This window comes from Hippocampus zosterae, chromosome 4 (genome assembly GCF_025434085.1).
Source record: "Hippocampus zosterae strain Florida chromosome 4, ASM2543408v3, whole genome shotgun sequence".
NCBI lineage: Eukaryota > Metazoa > Chordata > Actinopteri > Syngnathiformes > Syngnathidae > Hippocampus > Hippocampus zosterae.
In genome coordinates this window covers 16,552,010-16,567,052 of record NC_067454.1, presented here as the reverse complement: position 1 = coordinate 16,567,052, position 15,043 = coordinate 16,552,010, and the positions used below count along the sequence as shown (strand labels likewise).

The 15,043-nt window shown below is 39.6% G+C and overlaps 3 protein-coding genes and 1 long non-coding RNA gene across 7 annotated transcripts in view; 2 read left to right on the top strand and 2 right to left on the bottom strand.

Moving 5' to 3' along the window:
* sbf2 (SET binding factor 2) overlaps window positions 1-14,843 on the bottom strand; it is a 91,720-nt gene extending 76,877 nt beyond the window's left edge. For all 4 annotated transcript variants that reach the window (XM_052063578.1, XM_052063579.1, XM_052063580.1 and 1 more), the window contains exons 1-2: window positions 14,678-14,843; window positions 4,362-4,447 (exon numbers count right to left, since the gene is read on the bottom strand). In XM_052063578.1, the coding sequence (XP_051919538.1) occupies window positions 4,362-4,447; window positions 14,678-14,732 (141 nt within the window). In that variant the 5' untranslated portion in view covers window positions 14,733-14,843. The remainder of the gene's footprint in view (window positions 1-4,361; window positions 4,448-14,677) is intronic.
* The window catches only part of LOC127599620 (uncharacterized), a 115,673-nt gene that overhangs the window by 38,519 nt on the left and 62,111 nt on the right, over window positions 1-15,043 (top strand). The window lies entirely within an intron of this gene.
* Window positions 1-15,043, bottom strand: part of lyve1a (lymphatic vessel endothelial hyaluronic receptor 1a) — a 105,605-nt gene that overhangs the window by 59,918 nt on the left and 30,644 nt on the right. The window lies entirely within an intron of this gene.
* Window positions 10,622-15,043, top strand: part of ampd3a (adenosine monophosphate deaminase 3a) — a 30,506-nt gene continuing 26,084 nt past the window's right edge. The window contains exon 1 of the mRNA XM_052063637.1: window positions 10,622-12,398. The gene's annotated coding sequence lies outside the window, so the exon portion shown is untranslated. The remainder of the gene's footprint in view (window positions 12,399-15,043) is intronic.

The following is a 15,043-nucleotide window of genomic DNA, read 5'->3' as shown; positions in this document are numbered from 1 at the left end:
ACAATTAGCCGACTAGTCACAATGATGTTGACAATCAAAATCGTCGACAATTAAATTAATAGCCCATATGCACTGCTTTAATTCTTTTACAGCGGACTCTTTCCTCCTGCCTCGCTGCCATCAAGCTGATGTATTTTTACACAGAGTAGTGGGAGTAGTACATTAGTCCATGTGGAAATCAGATTCCTGCAAAGCTTTGAGACAGGGATTTTCCCTCGATCTTTTATGTCATTGAATTTTTTGAGTTTTTCCATTCATCGTTTTAGCGCAACTTATTCCGATTCCTTGAGTTCCGGTTTCTTAAACATACTGTAAGTATCCCACAAGTTCTCAAACATCCTTTTGAAGCACCCAATGAGTTTGGGATTGTTATATCAGAGTATGATGTGATGGAAATGTACTGACCTCCGTTGAAAGAGATGGCTCATCCATAACAGATGAGGATTTGAGCTGGTTCCTATCATCATCACTTGCCTGAAAAGATTAGAAACACATTTTCCGCGCACGAGTTGTAAACGCTTTTTTTGGGGAGGTGCATTCCTCATCTGTGGTTATTTAGTTTGCTGGGGGCCGGTTGTGACCACAAAATGCTTTGCGTGCTTAACTCCATGCGCTGTTTTCACCAGATGTGTTTCTTGTTTGTAAATGACTCATTTTCTTTTTCATGGAGCACAGACAATCTGCAACGAATAATGGTCAACATACCGGCGCAGAACATGGCCAAAATGCAAATTGCTGAGTGGGTCCGCTAAACTCTATGGTTCATCTTCATAAAGCTTCAAAGATGGCTACATGTCATTTGGCACCACTCAACCAAACACTGTCACACACGAACAAATAGTATGAAGGAAGAATTTCTGGACGAAACCTTTCTGTCCGAGACCCTTGGACTTGCTGCGAAACAATGACGAGACCACACGAATCCCATTTGCCTGTTATCTATGCATTTCATTGTGTTCATGTACATTTTGTTAAATTTCAAAAACTGGGAGCAGGTGCACCATTGACTGAATAATTTTGAAAACACATGCTCCTAGCTAATAACAAGTAGGTAAAAAACAAATGCTCTCTGTGTGGCCTTCAGATTACAGCATAGTGAAGATGAAATGCCAAAGTCACCCTGCTGAACAAAAAATAACAAAATAAACGAACACGTTCACAAGGATGCAGAAACAACGTGCAGATCCCTATGTGACATCTGGAAACACTAAACTAAATAGATTTTTTCAAACATGTGGCCGTGTTACTATATTTAAATGTGACGAAACCTCCACATGATACTTGAGAGATGATTTTCAGAAAGGAGAGCCAACATGGTTTATCACCCAGAGCGACTTGAAGGCCAGTGTTGCACTTTGAAGTTTGACAAAATAAATCCAAACCTAAAATGAATTCAATTAATTTATGTGGAAATGTTCATATTTTCAAGGAAATCACAGATTCTGCCCCAAGACTACAAACACGCTGACACCCCTTGTTGCAAATCATTTTCTGACTGATTTGGAACGCCACTCTAGGGCTCATGTCGCGATAGATCCATCATCCCCCGCAAATTACGAAGTTTCTTGAGCCTTGTCGTCAACTCTGGTCAAGCCAGCCAGGCTACAGCCCTTCCGCTCCCACGGAGAAAGCCAGGCAGGTGACACGCTATGCTGGTGGTCTTTTCAGGAAGTAGTCTTGTCTTTTTTTTTCTCGCTTTATTTTGTAGTTAACACATAGGAAAGTAACATGGCATCTTGTCAAACTCTCTTCTTCTTACTTTCAAAGCTATTTTTTGTAAAACAGACCCCTAGTGTTCAGACTGAGACACCGTGTAACTCAAATGCCATGTTACAGGCTCCATTAAGTGCAATGTGTTTTTGAATGATCTAGTAAAATAAAACAATTGCAAGAGAAACTGCATTATCAAATATGAGTAAGACCTTAAAATGTAATTGTAGTCTTAAATTGGTTTAAAAAGAGAGGTATCTGTCTTTTCAGAGAGTCATCAACAATGAACTCATAATCGGACCTCCACATACTTTTTGCCTTAGATTGAAAGACCCTGCAGGCTGCTGACCTCACCCACTCACAATTTACCCATTTGTGTTTAAATAACCCATCACTTAACCTCAAGGGCATATAATTCCCACTGCAGAAAAAAGGCCCATGGTATCCCTTTGACAACATTCACACAGAATTCTGCGGGAGCTAGATTAATTGTGGGCATGGGCGCAGATATATTCATTTTAACATTACTTCTTACAAGCTTGTTCCCCTCCGTCAAAGCCCAGTACCAAAATCCCACCTGCACCCCTGATTGTGGGCCATCTCTTATATCAGCGACTGAAGGCTCCATTCGGGCAAAACAGCGTATGGCTACAATTAGCCTCATCAAGTGAAATTCTAAAGAATGCTTGATGGTTTGCTCTTTTGACTTAGATGGCTGACTCATATTATGCAACTCGCCGGCCTTGACACCTGCTGTTCTTCTCGACATCACTCTTGAACCTAACACCTCAGGTTGTGATCTCTGACATTCCCCAAACTCAAAACACCCGGCGCATAAGACATGGTGGGGTAGAGCTGGGGGCGGGGTTCGGAACAGAGAGCAACAAAACTCCAGACAAGAGTCAGCAGTAGGAACCTGAACCGGCTCTATTGCTTATTTTAACATTGTGATTACTATATTATTAATCTGTTGCTTTGGCACAGTTGTCTCTTTCAAGACCAAATAGTATAAAAATGAAATGTCATACTTAAGAGGTTTTCTGCGTTTTTGATAAGCGTATTGGCTCCAACTGTACTCACAAATGTTGACTATGTTGCGAAAAAAACAAAAGTCTTCAGCCTCTTATAAGAGCTTCAGCCTATTTTCCCTTTCAGACGTGGACACTATGATTTCCGAGAAAATGGCCAAGGGTGAAAATATGTCTGGATAAAATAATAAACTGAAACAAAACCAGAGTGAAACAGAAACTGTCGCTTCTGAATCCCTAAACAGGGGGCAAGTTTTACACTGTCTCTCCATCATTGACATTTACAGAGTTGTCACCCCTTTGTTCTCTAGGTACAAGAAACAAAGTGTACATACCAAGGTGTTTGAGTCATTTTAACAAAACCACATTGTGGATCTCAATTTAAAGAATTAGCAAAACCCAAAACACTGCAACAGTATATCATGATCAGTACTTCCAAGAGCTGTACTGGGATCAGAAGTCATCATGTGGTTTTCGCTCCTTCACTGCCAAGACCACTGAGCTTACCAATGTGCTGCAGCCAAGACAAATGAACAAAATTGATATACTGCAAGACAGACGCTGACATCCATTGCACAAAAAAGGTTTACAGATATTCTGTGACAAAGATTGAGGGGTTTTGTTTGTCCACTCAAATAAGCAGGTATGCATTGCTCCAATGGAATGTGTTTGCAATATGGGCAATAGACCCTCTGTCACAGACCCCCAATGGCCTTCCAGAGATTGAAGCTACAAAGAAAAGCTTAATATCACCAAAGACAAGACCAAGAGGGTCAATTATTCAAAAAATTTGAAGCGCTTGCTAATTACTGAGCACAGGAAGTGCTTTTGAGTAAACAGTCCTTGATGAATGAGGCAGGAAATTCCATTGACCATTCGATGTGAATTCACTTGGAGTGGGTTGGTCTCACCGATGGAGAAATGACACAATTCAAAAACCGTATTTTCACGACTATGAGGCGCCATTAAAAGTCAAATTTTCTCCAAAATGGACAGGACGCCTTATAATGCGGAGCGTCTAGTGTATCCGCCGAGTTCCAAAGCCTAACTGAGAGCACGTCTGGCCGACACACTGTTTATAAAGAGAAAAGGCGGGCGTGAGTGACGACAGGCATGCGGAAGTCCGCCAATGAGTGAAGGGTGGGAGTGTAAGAGGACGCTAAAGGCACGCCCCTAGCAGGTGCCAGTCGCGTGAGTACATTGTAAAATGGCGAAATAAAGTACAACCGAACTCAGTTTTGCTTCCATTGCCTTTTTAAAAACGTGTTTTTAGCGTGCGTGCATGCATGCCGTATGTTTAAGCTGGCGTATGTTTTACCATGCCTGGCTGCGCCCAATAATACAGCGCGTTTTGTGTATGTGTGTATACAGAAATAGCACCCCTTACTGAGACTGCACCAAAAAATACGGTGCGCCGAATGGTCGTGAAAATACGGTAGTCCGAAAACCAATGTAAAATCATGCACAAGCTCGCTTATTATTCCCTAAGCATTTAACAGAGCTGATTATGGTGTTGACATAAATCTTGCAAATTCATTCAATCATCAGACAATACCCCGCCCGCTTGCCCCCCCCCCCCCCCCAAAAAATTGCATTCGTTTTTACGGAATTGTTATTACTCACCATTTCCACCCCTTGAGGGAAGGCTGTCCCATCCCAATCCTTCTTGGGAAATCGCTGAATAATCTTCCCACATCCCTCTCCAGAACCTGCCAATTAAAATGGACAAAGAGAGCAACTTAATAATAATAATAATACATTTTATTTGAAAGCGCTTTTCATCTCACTCAAAGACACTTTACAAGAGCATAAAAACACAGGATAAAAATGTGCATTTAAAACAAGCAACTTAATATTAAAGACACCAATAAATAATCTCATTAATTTGACAACATGTTCAGGACGTCATAGGACGCTAAAGCGGCAAACTAAATATGTTTTTCCAATGCACAACAACCCAAAGATTCATCATATTCCAAACGGAATAATGGCCGGTCAATTAATACAATTTCCACATGTGGGCATCAAATTGGTGCTACGTAAAAGATGAAACCCCTCACTGTATTTTCCATTTCTTTAATCTAAAATAAAAATATTTTGCCAATTTATTTCTCTGCAGTAGAGGAAATAGTACGAAAATTGTGCATCATGATTATCACCATTATCTTGATATTGCCAATTTAAATATATCAAATGAATGCACCGAAAGCCCAGTGACACATTATTTTAAATGAAAACAGATTATTATTAGATTAACAGATATTTACTATTTGATATAAGAAACGACACACTGCACAATACATTCTGATCTAATCAGTTCATGTTCCTTGTTGCATCCATTCAAATATGTAATTTTCCAGGGCAAATTTGGATTCAGATTTTTATGCACAGCTGATTGTCTGAAATCTTAAAATACAAATGACAGAACTAACCTTTTGAGTAACTGTCAGAACCTGTGTTGATGTGCTCAAACAGACACTCGCAAAGTCATGCAAAACTTGCACAACGCTCAGTTATAATTCCCCCTATTACATGCATTTTTACATAGGCTTAAACGACACTGCCCGAAACTTCTGTTGGCATCCTCTTTGTCCAGCGTCACGTGACTCCATAAAGTTGAACTCAAACCAACCCCCTTAAGTCAGACGGCCAAACAAAAAACTGACCAACGCATGTGGAGAAACTCCTTCCTACTATCATCACCCCAGTCTTTGGTGCAGGTCAGTCTGTGCCAAATTAAACTCTGTGTCTTGGCGATTACGCAGAGTGACACGACTTATGGGCGACATTTTGGCGCTTGCCTAATCTACACCAGAGATGGAATTTATTTACAAAAAAACAAGACATTCGATGAATCGGGCCGAACTGTTGTTCAACCCGAATCGATAAAAGGCCCTAATGTTGCCCTCTATTTCTTGCAGACAAAGCGCATAATTAAGAACATAGAAAAAGGCATGTCAAAATGACCCATTACTTGCAACAAGACAACACAACCACACAAAAGGCTTTTGTTTGCTTTGCTGTTACACAACATGTCAACATGAGTTTGGTTTTGTACCCCTTGCATCTTTCCGTAATAAATCAATTTCTGAAGGCTTGTTCAGCCTTCTTGTAAAAGTACTGGAGCAGTGAGGCCATTTCCTTCATTTTTGCATTACAACGGTAACAGTCATCAATCCATTATCTGAATCGCTTTATCCTGTACATGCTGGAGCTTTTCGCAGCTGACATTTGATGTCAAAAATATGTAAAAAGAGATGTTGTTTTGCACACTCTGTAACAATAGTGGGCAGTCCATCAGTACGGAGAGGAAGTTGCGTTTTGCTGGCGAATTGACAACTGACAGAAAAATTGAAATACTGACGGAGTTATGTGTTGAAGGAAGAGTTTTTCCGCCATCACCAGTCACAAACATGTGCAATGGCACATTCGCCCCGTCCACACGACAGACATTTCTACGTGACCGCGCACCGTTGTATCAGTTTTAATTTTAAACATAATATTAGTAGTTGTTTTTATATTACAGTTGTGTGACAGTTGATGTTGAAGTAAACAGTTTTAGATTTAAAAAAAATGAAATGCATTTATTGCATCAGCAAAATGTTTACTATCGCACCTCATTCATCATTAACTCAGTCACTGTAAGATCCTCATTTACCTTGCCACGTTGGGGAGATTTTGTGTGTGTGACACAGACAGACAGACAGACAGAGACTGATTAACTCATTCACTCCCAAAGACGTTTTAAACGTCTTTTCAGACTTGGTCGAGAATTGGCTGGTACTGAATGAGTTAGAGTATTTTGTATTGTTTTTATTCATTCATTCATTCATCTTCCGAGCCGCTTGATCCTCACTAGGGTCGCGGGGAGTGCTGGAGCCTATCCCAGCTGTCTTCGGGCAATTAATGCATAAATTCGTTTGTATCAGTTCGTACTTATAGGACAGTTAATCATGTTAAAATGTTACTTACGATGTGTGTTTGACTTGGAGGTTCCACTTGCTTTCGTCAATTCTTTGACAAATTGATCAGGAATCAATTACAGAAAACCAAAATCTAAACGATCAATGCATTATTTTGACCGTCCCTCATTAATACCATAATCCCAGGAAGCATGCCACACACCCGAATGATCCGAATTTGCAAACACATCACATGATGGCAGATGAAGAATAACGATGCATCTTGACATGTTCCTGACTGCTTAGCCTTAGACTCCAAGATGTGGGTCTTGGAGTCTAAGGCTTGCTGTCAACAATCGGTCGAGACCAAATACCTCTCTCTGTTAAAGAGGGCGCAAATGATAATACGGCTTTTAGCTCTGTATTTCAAATGCATAGCTTAAACACATAAAACCTGGAGCATCTTGATGCTATCGTACGTGCGCGAATAGTAGTCATGCTAGTCAGAGAGGAATCTGCATGACAGTGCTGTTGTATTTGGGATTTTCCAGTTCCCCTAATTGAAATCATATGCTCGGAATGCGGCGAGTTCTAATTTTCGAGCGGGATGATAATAAATGACGGAATTCCTCACATTCCATGAGGCGACTCTCTCGTATTAAAACAAGCTGCGGTCTCCAAAGCCATCTCCCTGATATAAAAAGAACATCACAAAGAAGAACAGAAGCCAAGCTGAGAAGACTATTTTTAACAACCGCCAGGATGCCTGGTTGAGCTCTTTAAAAGGAAAAAAAAAAGAAGCTATTCAAGCAAAAGTTATTCTGAAGAGCAAACAACCGGAGAACTTCATCTGTGACATCATCACGACCATGATGGGAGAGGTGAGCGTCGAGTGTGAACCATGAAACTTCTGCCGATGCTGATATCGATCATATGGATTAGCTCACCTTTTTACAATTGTGGTGCTGCTCACTCACAATTATTTGAATAATCGATTAATCTGTCAATTATTATGTTTTCAATAATTGATGAATGATTTTTAAAAAAACATTGTATCAAAATGTCACTCCTTTTTGTTATCTAAAAACAAATTGACAGTGGAGAAAATGCACAAACATTATGTGTCCATTACGGCAGTGTTTCTCAAATAGTGGGGCGCGACCCCTGGGGGGCATGTGGTTCCGTTAAGGGGGGCGCGTTTGATCTCGGGAAACCTGCCTTTTAATTTTTTTACTGTCCTAAAATAATGTGCAGTTGCACCTCCACTACATTAGGGGGCAGTGGCGCTCTCATTGGCAGAGTTTGCGCAGGGAGCATTCTCAGGGAGGAAATATGACGAGGCGTATGTAGCGCTAGGCTTCAATGTGACTGCAGTGGCAGACGAGGAAAGATCGATGTGCTTACTTTGTCTAAAACGTTTGGTAGCGGACAGCATGAAGCCAAATAAATTAGGGTGTCACTTAACGACATTACACCCCAATCACGCTGATAAGCTGCTTGAGTTTTTTTCAGCAAAAATCTGCCAAATATTGCCAACAATCTTTCCGCTTTGTGACTGCTACTTCAGTAAACTAAAATACAGTACAGGTCCCGGCTACACATTGAGCAGGAGCCGAGAGTTGCTGTGTCCTGCTTCGAAAAGCTGTGCATTGTGCTCATTGTAGCCATTAATCCAGACATCATCTTTGATTAAAAAAAAAAAAAAAAAAAAAGCACAAATCCTTTATATATTTTTGTTTTGCTGGTTAAAGTTTTTTTTAAATATTGTGTTCCTGAGATAATGTTGATTAGTTTGAATGCATTATTAGTTATTGATTTTATGTAATTTTATTTTTCAGTATCATATGGTTTGACATGGTCAGTCAAAAAATATTTATTGTTAAATTAAGGATTTAATGTTATTTTTGAAATTCAGATGCACTTTAAATCTTTTTTGGTCCAATTACTAAAGCTATTCTTTGTTGTAAGTTGGTCCATATTTCTCTTTTTTTATTCTCTTATATGTTAATAAGGATACAGTGTTATGCCAAGGTGTACTTATAACCATTTTATAGGCAAATGATACAATTTATAGTCGTGCGGGGGGAGATGTGTTCCTCTTCCTTGGGGGGGGCATGACAGAAATTAATTGAGAACCACTGCGTAACAGTAACATGCAGTGTCATCATAGAGTATACCATCACACACAGCCCATTTTACATGTATAGAATGTCTAGCAGCATTTTGGGAAGAATTGTTCAGGTTTAATTGTTATTATATTTTCACAATACATTTCAATATTGGCTATTCGTTTCCTGGTCCAGCCCCAATAAGCCCGTTGCAGATGTTTCCCCCTCATGCCACACAACTGATCCAAATGGTCAGGATCGTTATCAGAGAGGTTCAAATATAGACACAGAACTTGTACAGTGGAGAACAAAAATGGACCCCTAAAGTACCCTTGTTTTTTTTTTTTTTGGACTGTGTACGAACAGCTTCACACAACATGCGAAAAAAAGACAAAATAAAACTTTCTGTGTGCTAAATGCAAATGTAAAGGGAGCGCTGGCATATTTCAATTAGAAAATATGTTAGAGAGAGAGATGGTGGTGGGTTTTTTTTTTTTTTTTTTTTTTTTTTTGTCACAGAAATCGCTGTCGAAGTGCTCAGGAATTGGTTGAGTTTTAAAATTGTGTCCATTCAGATATGGGCAAAAAATGTATTCTGCTTTTTTTTTCACTTGGTCAATTGTCCAAAATTGTACAACACAAATGGTAAAACTTCTGCTTTTTTAAAGGCATCTTCAGAAACTCTGCTGATTTGGACAACAGCAAACATGGCAATGTCTTGACAAATTGCCAAACTTCCCCAATGCTCAGATGTAGTTACATCCCCAGGTGTAATTGCAGTCCGTATTTCCTCTTTCTGAGGCTGAATGGCAACATATTCTCAATCTGACCTTTTCTTTCATTTTATTGCATGCCTAATGAATGGCATATTTGATTATATGGTTGAAGTCAAATGTTCCCTGCCCTGAATTTGAATTTAATTTGCATTGTCAAAGAAAAACAAGGATCTGACTGTGTTCAATCTGATTAACCAGGTGGTAATAGTTGTCAGTGGAGAATTGGAAAATCCCTCAGTCGGCAATCAGTTTTAAACTTTACTACTTTGAAGGAAGGAACTCTTCCAACGTGGCGAGGGCCACTTCACCGCCCAGTCTGAATCCCACCATTGCCAAATGTGAAAAGAAAACAAAGAAGGGAGCAAAAACAAAATGTGCTCAATGAAAAACAATGTTTATACAATCGTACACAGAACTGGGAAGCGCTGTTCATTGAGAAAGGACAATACAAAAGCATCATAGTCAAGCAACATCAGTGAACAGTGTTTCCAGTCCTGTAAAAATTATTTCAACATGTATTTGTCTTTTCAATCAAATCAAATTATGGGATTAAAATAATCTATTTTCAAACCACTACACAAGGGCGCAATTTAAGAAATCCACATCTCCGGCTGATAAACTAGACTGATAAATGTGATCAAATACAAATCTCAAAGTTATCAAAAGGTTTTGGATCCACAGCCTCAGACAATATTAAAATCTGTCAAATACAACCTTTGATTGATTGTACAAAATTGAGACTTTGTCGGAGGGCTGTCACTATCTTATATTTTAAAAAATCGCTTATTCTATTGATTATTCGATTAATCGTCTTAAAACCTATTTTGAACCAAAATGCATGACCTTCATTTCAATTATTGTTTTTTTTTCCATCTGGTATTGTGTAATGATTACATAAAACCAAATAAACAACAATTATGCAATATCACATGAGAGTGAGGATGTTGCACTCACCAATGTTCTTGAAACTGAGAGCTATATAGTGTATGTCGCACCAATGGACAAGCTTCTTTGACCTAGCCCATGTTCGAAATCAGAGAACCCAAGATGCCCACATAATCATTCTAATTCTAATTCTAATCTGTTATTATACAAGTGCATTATTATACAGACAAAAAAATGACATAAGGTCAAAAGCATTTTTTTAACAAAAGCACTCGTTTGTGGGTGTGCAGAGTGTGCCAGCAGCACAGAGCAAACCCTCTGAGTTTTTGCAACAAAGATCCAATTCATGATGATTTCAGACGATAGACTTGGGAACTACTTGGTGAAGTTCTTGTGAGGCATTTATTAACTTTTTCATGATTGTACGTTGGAACCGATTCTGTTCAACAATGCTGTCAAAACAAACTCTATGGGGCAAATTGTCTTGCGGGCAAGCTTATTTCCCCATGATGACAACATGATACATTAGAATTCCCCCGATTAAGACCAGAGGATACAAGATCGGAAAGACACATGAAATAGACGACACTATGTGCTCACATTTCATTTTCCATCCATCAATCCATTGTCTCAACATCACATATCCTGTTCAGGGTCCTCCTACCTCTGCTGATTTGGAGAGAAACCCTGCATTGGCCACCAGTCAAGCACAAGGGCATGCGTAGCGACAGAAACTCATTTGGGCCGTCACCGAGCGGAACATAAACCCAACTGGTTCAAGTCAGGCCAATGAATCACTACACCGTCACTTAAAAAATGATCAAGATTTGATTTCATTCAAAAATATATTTCTTTAAACTAGCATGTTTGCATACTCTATTGGCTTTTTTTAAAGTCAAGTCAAGTCAACAGTATTTATAGAGCACTTTCAAACAGCCATCACTGCATACAAAGTGCTGTACATGGAGCGATTTAACATACACAATAAACAGTAAGACGAAATGGTAATAAAGTTAGAAACAAATCTAAGTCATGCTGAGTCGAACGCCAAAGAATACAAGTGAGTTTTGAGGAGGGCTTTAAAGATGGGCAGCGAGGAGGCTTGCCGAATGTTCAGTGGGAGGTCATTCCAGAGAGAGGGACCAGCAACAGAAAAGGCTCGATCCCTCTGAGCCTCAGTTTAGTTCTTGGTACTTCTAAACTGCACTTCCTCACCTTGCAGTACTTATGAGTGCACTTTATCCTTATACAAGAGTTTGTGGACTCTAAGAAGAGTCCTTTATTATGCAAGTTTTAATAAACAAATTCTTAAACATGATAGTAGTCATATTCTTATTGAAACTCTTAACTTAAAGTATATTTCATGTAAAAGAAAGCGAGTCCTTTGAATTTACACAATACAAGTATGTCATGGCACCTGGTCAGAATGGTACCACCTCTGGCTCAATTTGAGCCAGGAAAAACCCTGCATAGCGTTCTACCCTTATACAGAGCCTGCTAATGATATTTTTCTGGTCAATGAGGCTATTGATTGATTGGAAGTGTGAAGTGCTTGTGCTTCCAGAAATATGAAAACATAAAATATATTACCCACATATGCCCCGAAGGCTCCAGAACCGTAAAACTGACATGAAATACGCATAATTATCCATGTCAGGTAAGCCATAAAAAGATGACTGGATGTTTGTATCACACCTGTTTGGAAACAAGTGCATCTGCTTACCATCACAATGTCTAACAGTCTTGTGGATAAAAATACAGTAGATTAAAAAAATAATCCCCTGCCTCTCTGAGTGTCATTCTATTCAGACTCCTTTAATGACGCCAAGAACATTTTGTCCCATGAGTGTCTAAAAAAAATCATTTGTCAGTTGTGATGGGATACGTAACTGATCAAAGTCACTGTTCTGCTATTGTGAATAACAAGCATGCTATGGTGGCAAAGAAGATTTACTTGCTCTAGCCCTACTTTGAATGCCACTGCATGAGGTAAGGAAACTTATTTTATCGAGTCTTCGAGGCCGATTTCAATTCTTCATTTCAACAACTTTGAACAAAGTATACAACATTACAATGTAGTTGACGCCTTCCCGAAAAATGTTTATCATTGCCTTTATAAAAGGTTTAAACCATGACTATACCGCAGATGATGATGATGATCCTAAAACTTATTTCAAACTCCTATTTTGTCCAGCTTTATGAATTGTAAGTGCTATCAATCAAAATGACACTCAGATGATCGTCTGCGGGTACGTGGTTGAATGAGTAAAATTGTTAGTTCTGTGTCGCGACATTTAACGACGGCTGCTGTTACTTTGGCAAGTTCATTTTATTTCCTATTTCAACTCACATTTCCATTGGCTTGATCAAACTGTGAGATTTCAATTTTGATCTTTTCTGATTGCACAGGTGTTGTCATGTATTTGAGGTACGTCTGTTTACAGTCTGGCAAGAAGGAGCACTGAATAAAGATGTAGCCTGACTGCAATGTTAGCATCTTATGCTGGGTGACAGTTAGCTGCATACCTATGTTGAATTATATACTGTACATGTGGTGTTATGTTTTAACGTTTTACGTACATTGTACATTTAAGTCCTCTAAATGTAAATTTTACAACCCACAAAAAAGTGTGTTGACAAATTTGCATAAGTAAAAAGGCACGTAAAACGGGGCTCAAAAATCATACAAAAGCAAGATGCTGTCTCTACTCTTGTTGTGAGCGTGTCTGCTGAGTTGCGCTAAAGTCTTGCTCGGCGCATCTGTGAACTACGACCAGCAAAATGGATGCTTCTTTCTGTACCATCTTTCTTATGCCCGAAACATAACTGGCTTTTTCTGTGCCATGACAACGAGACAGTGTAGAGTAGCCGGCCCGTACGCATTCACATTCGGCAACGAGGCACTCTAAAGCGGTCATGCAACCAAACTATCCAAGGGAAGATGCATTTTTGTAGTAAAGCTAGCTTAACTGCGCCAAATAGCCACTGATACAAAGGCACTCAAGTTCTCGTTTGGTGATGGAATTGACATAGTTCTTAGCCTTTGCACACGTTTTCAACAATTGTCTTAAAACATACACAATGTATTTTGGAACAAATGTCATAATGCAGTTTACAGTGTCTTTATTTTCTGACAGTTACTGCTAAGAGGTGCATCAGTCACGCAACATTGATTACCAGCCACGTTCGTCATTAACAAAGTTTATTGTTTTAGACTTCGGCATACCAATCATCCATCCAACCATTTTCTCCACCTGTGAGCTGTTCCTTTTGAGTGAAATATGCATGTTTTTGAAATGTGCGATAAAGAAGAAATCCTATCAACGCACAGGAGCGAACATATCAACTCTAGGTCGGAGCCTGTATTTGAAACTCCAATCTCAACACAAAGAACTGGTTGTGTTACATTAATTCAAATATCCTGAAACGTTGTCTGTACCGTAATACAGATTTTATAAGCCGAGTTCATCTAAACCTTTTAAATGGAAATTTTATTTGACGACCAGCTTGACAAAACATTGCGGTTGTCTGGTGGAAGAGAACAACTTTTCTCTGAACCAAGGTTAGAAGGAACAAGTGGAGCTGAGCTTGGGTCACAAGTGGAAGCAAGGTAAAAATTATTGTCACAGCACAGATCAACATTTGAGAGGGTAAAAAGAGGGAATAGGATTGAATGCCTTTATTCACAGCTGCACAATAGCCGCTATCGTGGAAATAAACGTGAAGCTTTCTTCCGCAAAAACAAACACATGACATCAAATCATCAAGCGCTTTTGCAGCAGCGTATAAATAGCATCGGGGGCAGGACTAAACCAAGCAGCCAATACTTAATAAAAAATGCATGCACAGCTTGACTATCATGGACTGCTGAACTCACTCATGTCAACATAGCTATTTTTATGACAATCTGTTCCTTTTATGCAGCCTGTAAACTGCTTTGAGCATGCAGTAACTGCAGTGCAGATGCTTTTCCTTGACTGACACCCAGCAAGCACAACCGTCGCGGACAGGATGTGACTCATTTTGGATTCGTGAAGATTCCTATGGTATACAACCTCAACAGCACATAAAAGCCTGTTACTCTGAAAAACACCGGTGCCCACAGAGGATCCACGGCACTGAGCAAGTTAATGAGAAAAAACGAAGGGGTCCCTAAACTGGCTTTTTAGCTTTGCGGCTAACCAGAAGCTAGTCGCCTAGCTATGTAGCATCAACATCATCCCACACTGAGTGTCGCCCTGGCCACAAATCTCATCTTACACACTTACCGGCTTTTTCCTGATCGTATCCCACAACAACAAAGTAGTCAGCCAATCTAGCCATGTCTGCCGCTTTTCCTGAGCTGTGCCAACACAATTCAGCATTTTTCCTGCTTCCAAAGCACAGCCATTTTTGACAGAAGGGCCGTCAGTGCGCATGCGTGGACGACATCCATGGGCGTGGGTCCGCGAGATGGCAAATACAAACGCCGCTTTGGCCCTCAAATTGATGGAACAGCCCGGGATCACCACCTTTTTTGAAACTGAGAGGTACTTCTTGGGAATTGGTCATTGCTCCCCCTTGTTATTAGTTAATAATCATTTGTTTGAAGACACTAATTATATTAAATATTCTTCAAGGAGAGAAACAATTAA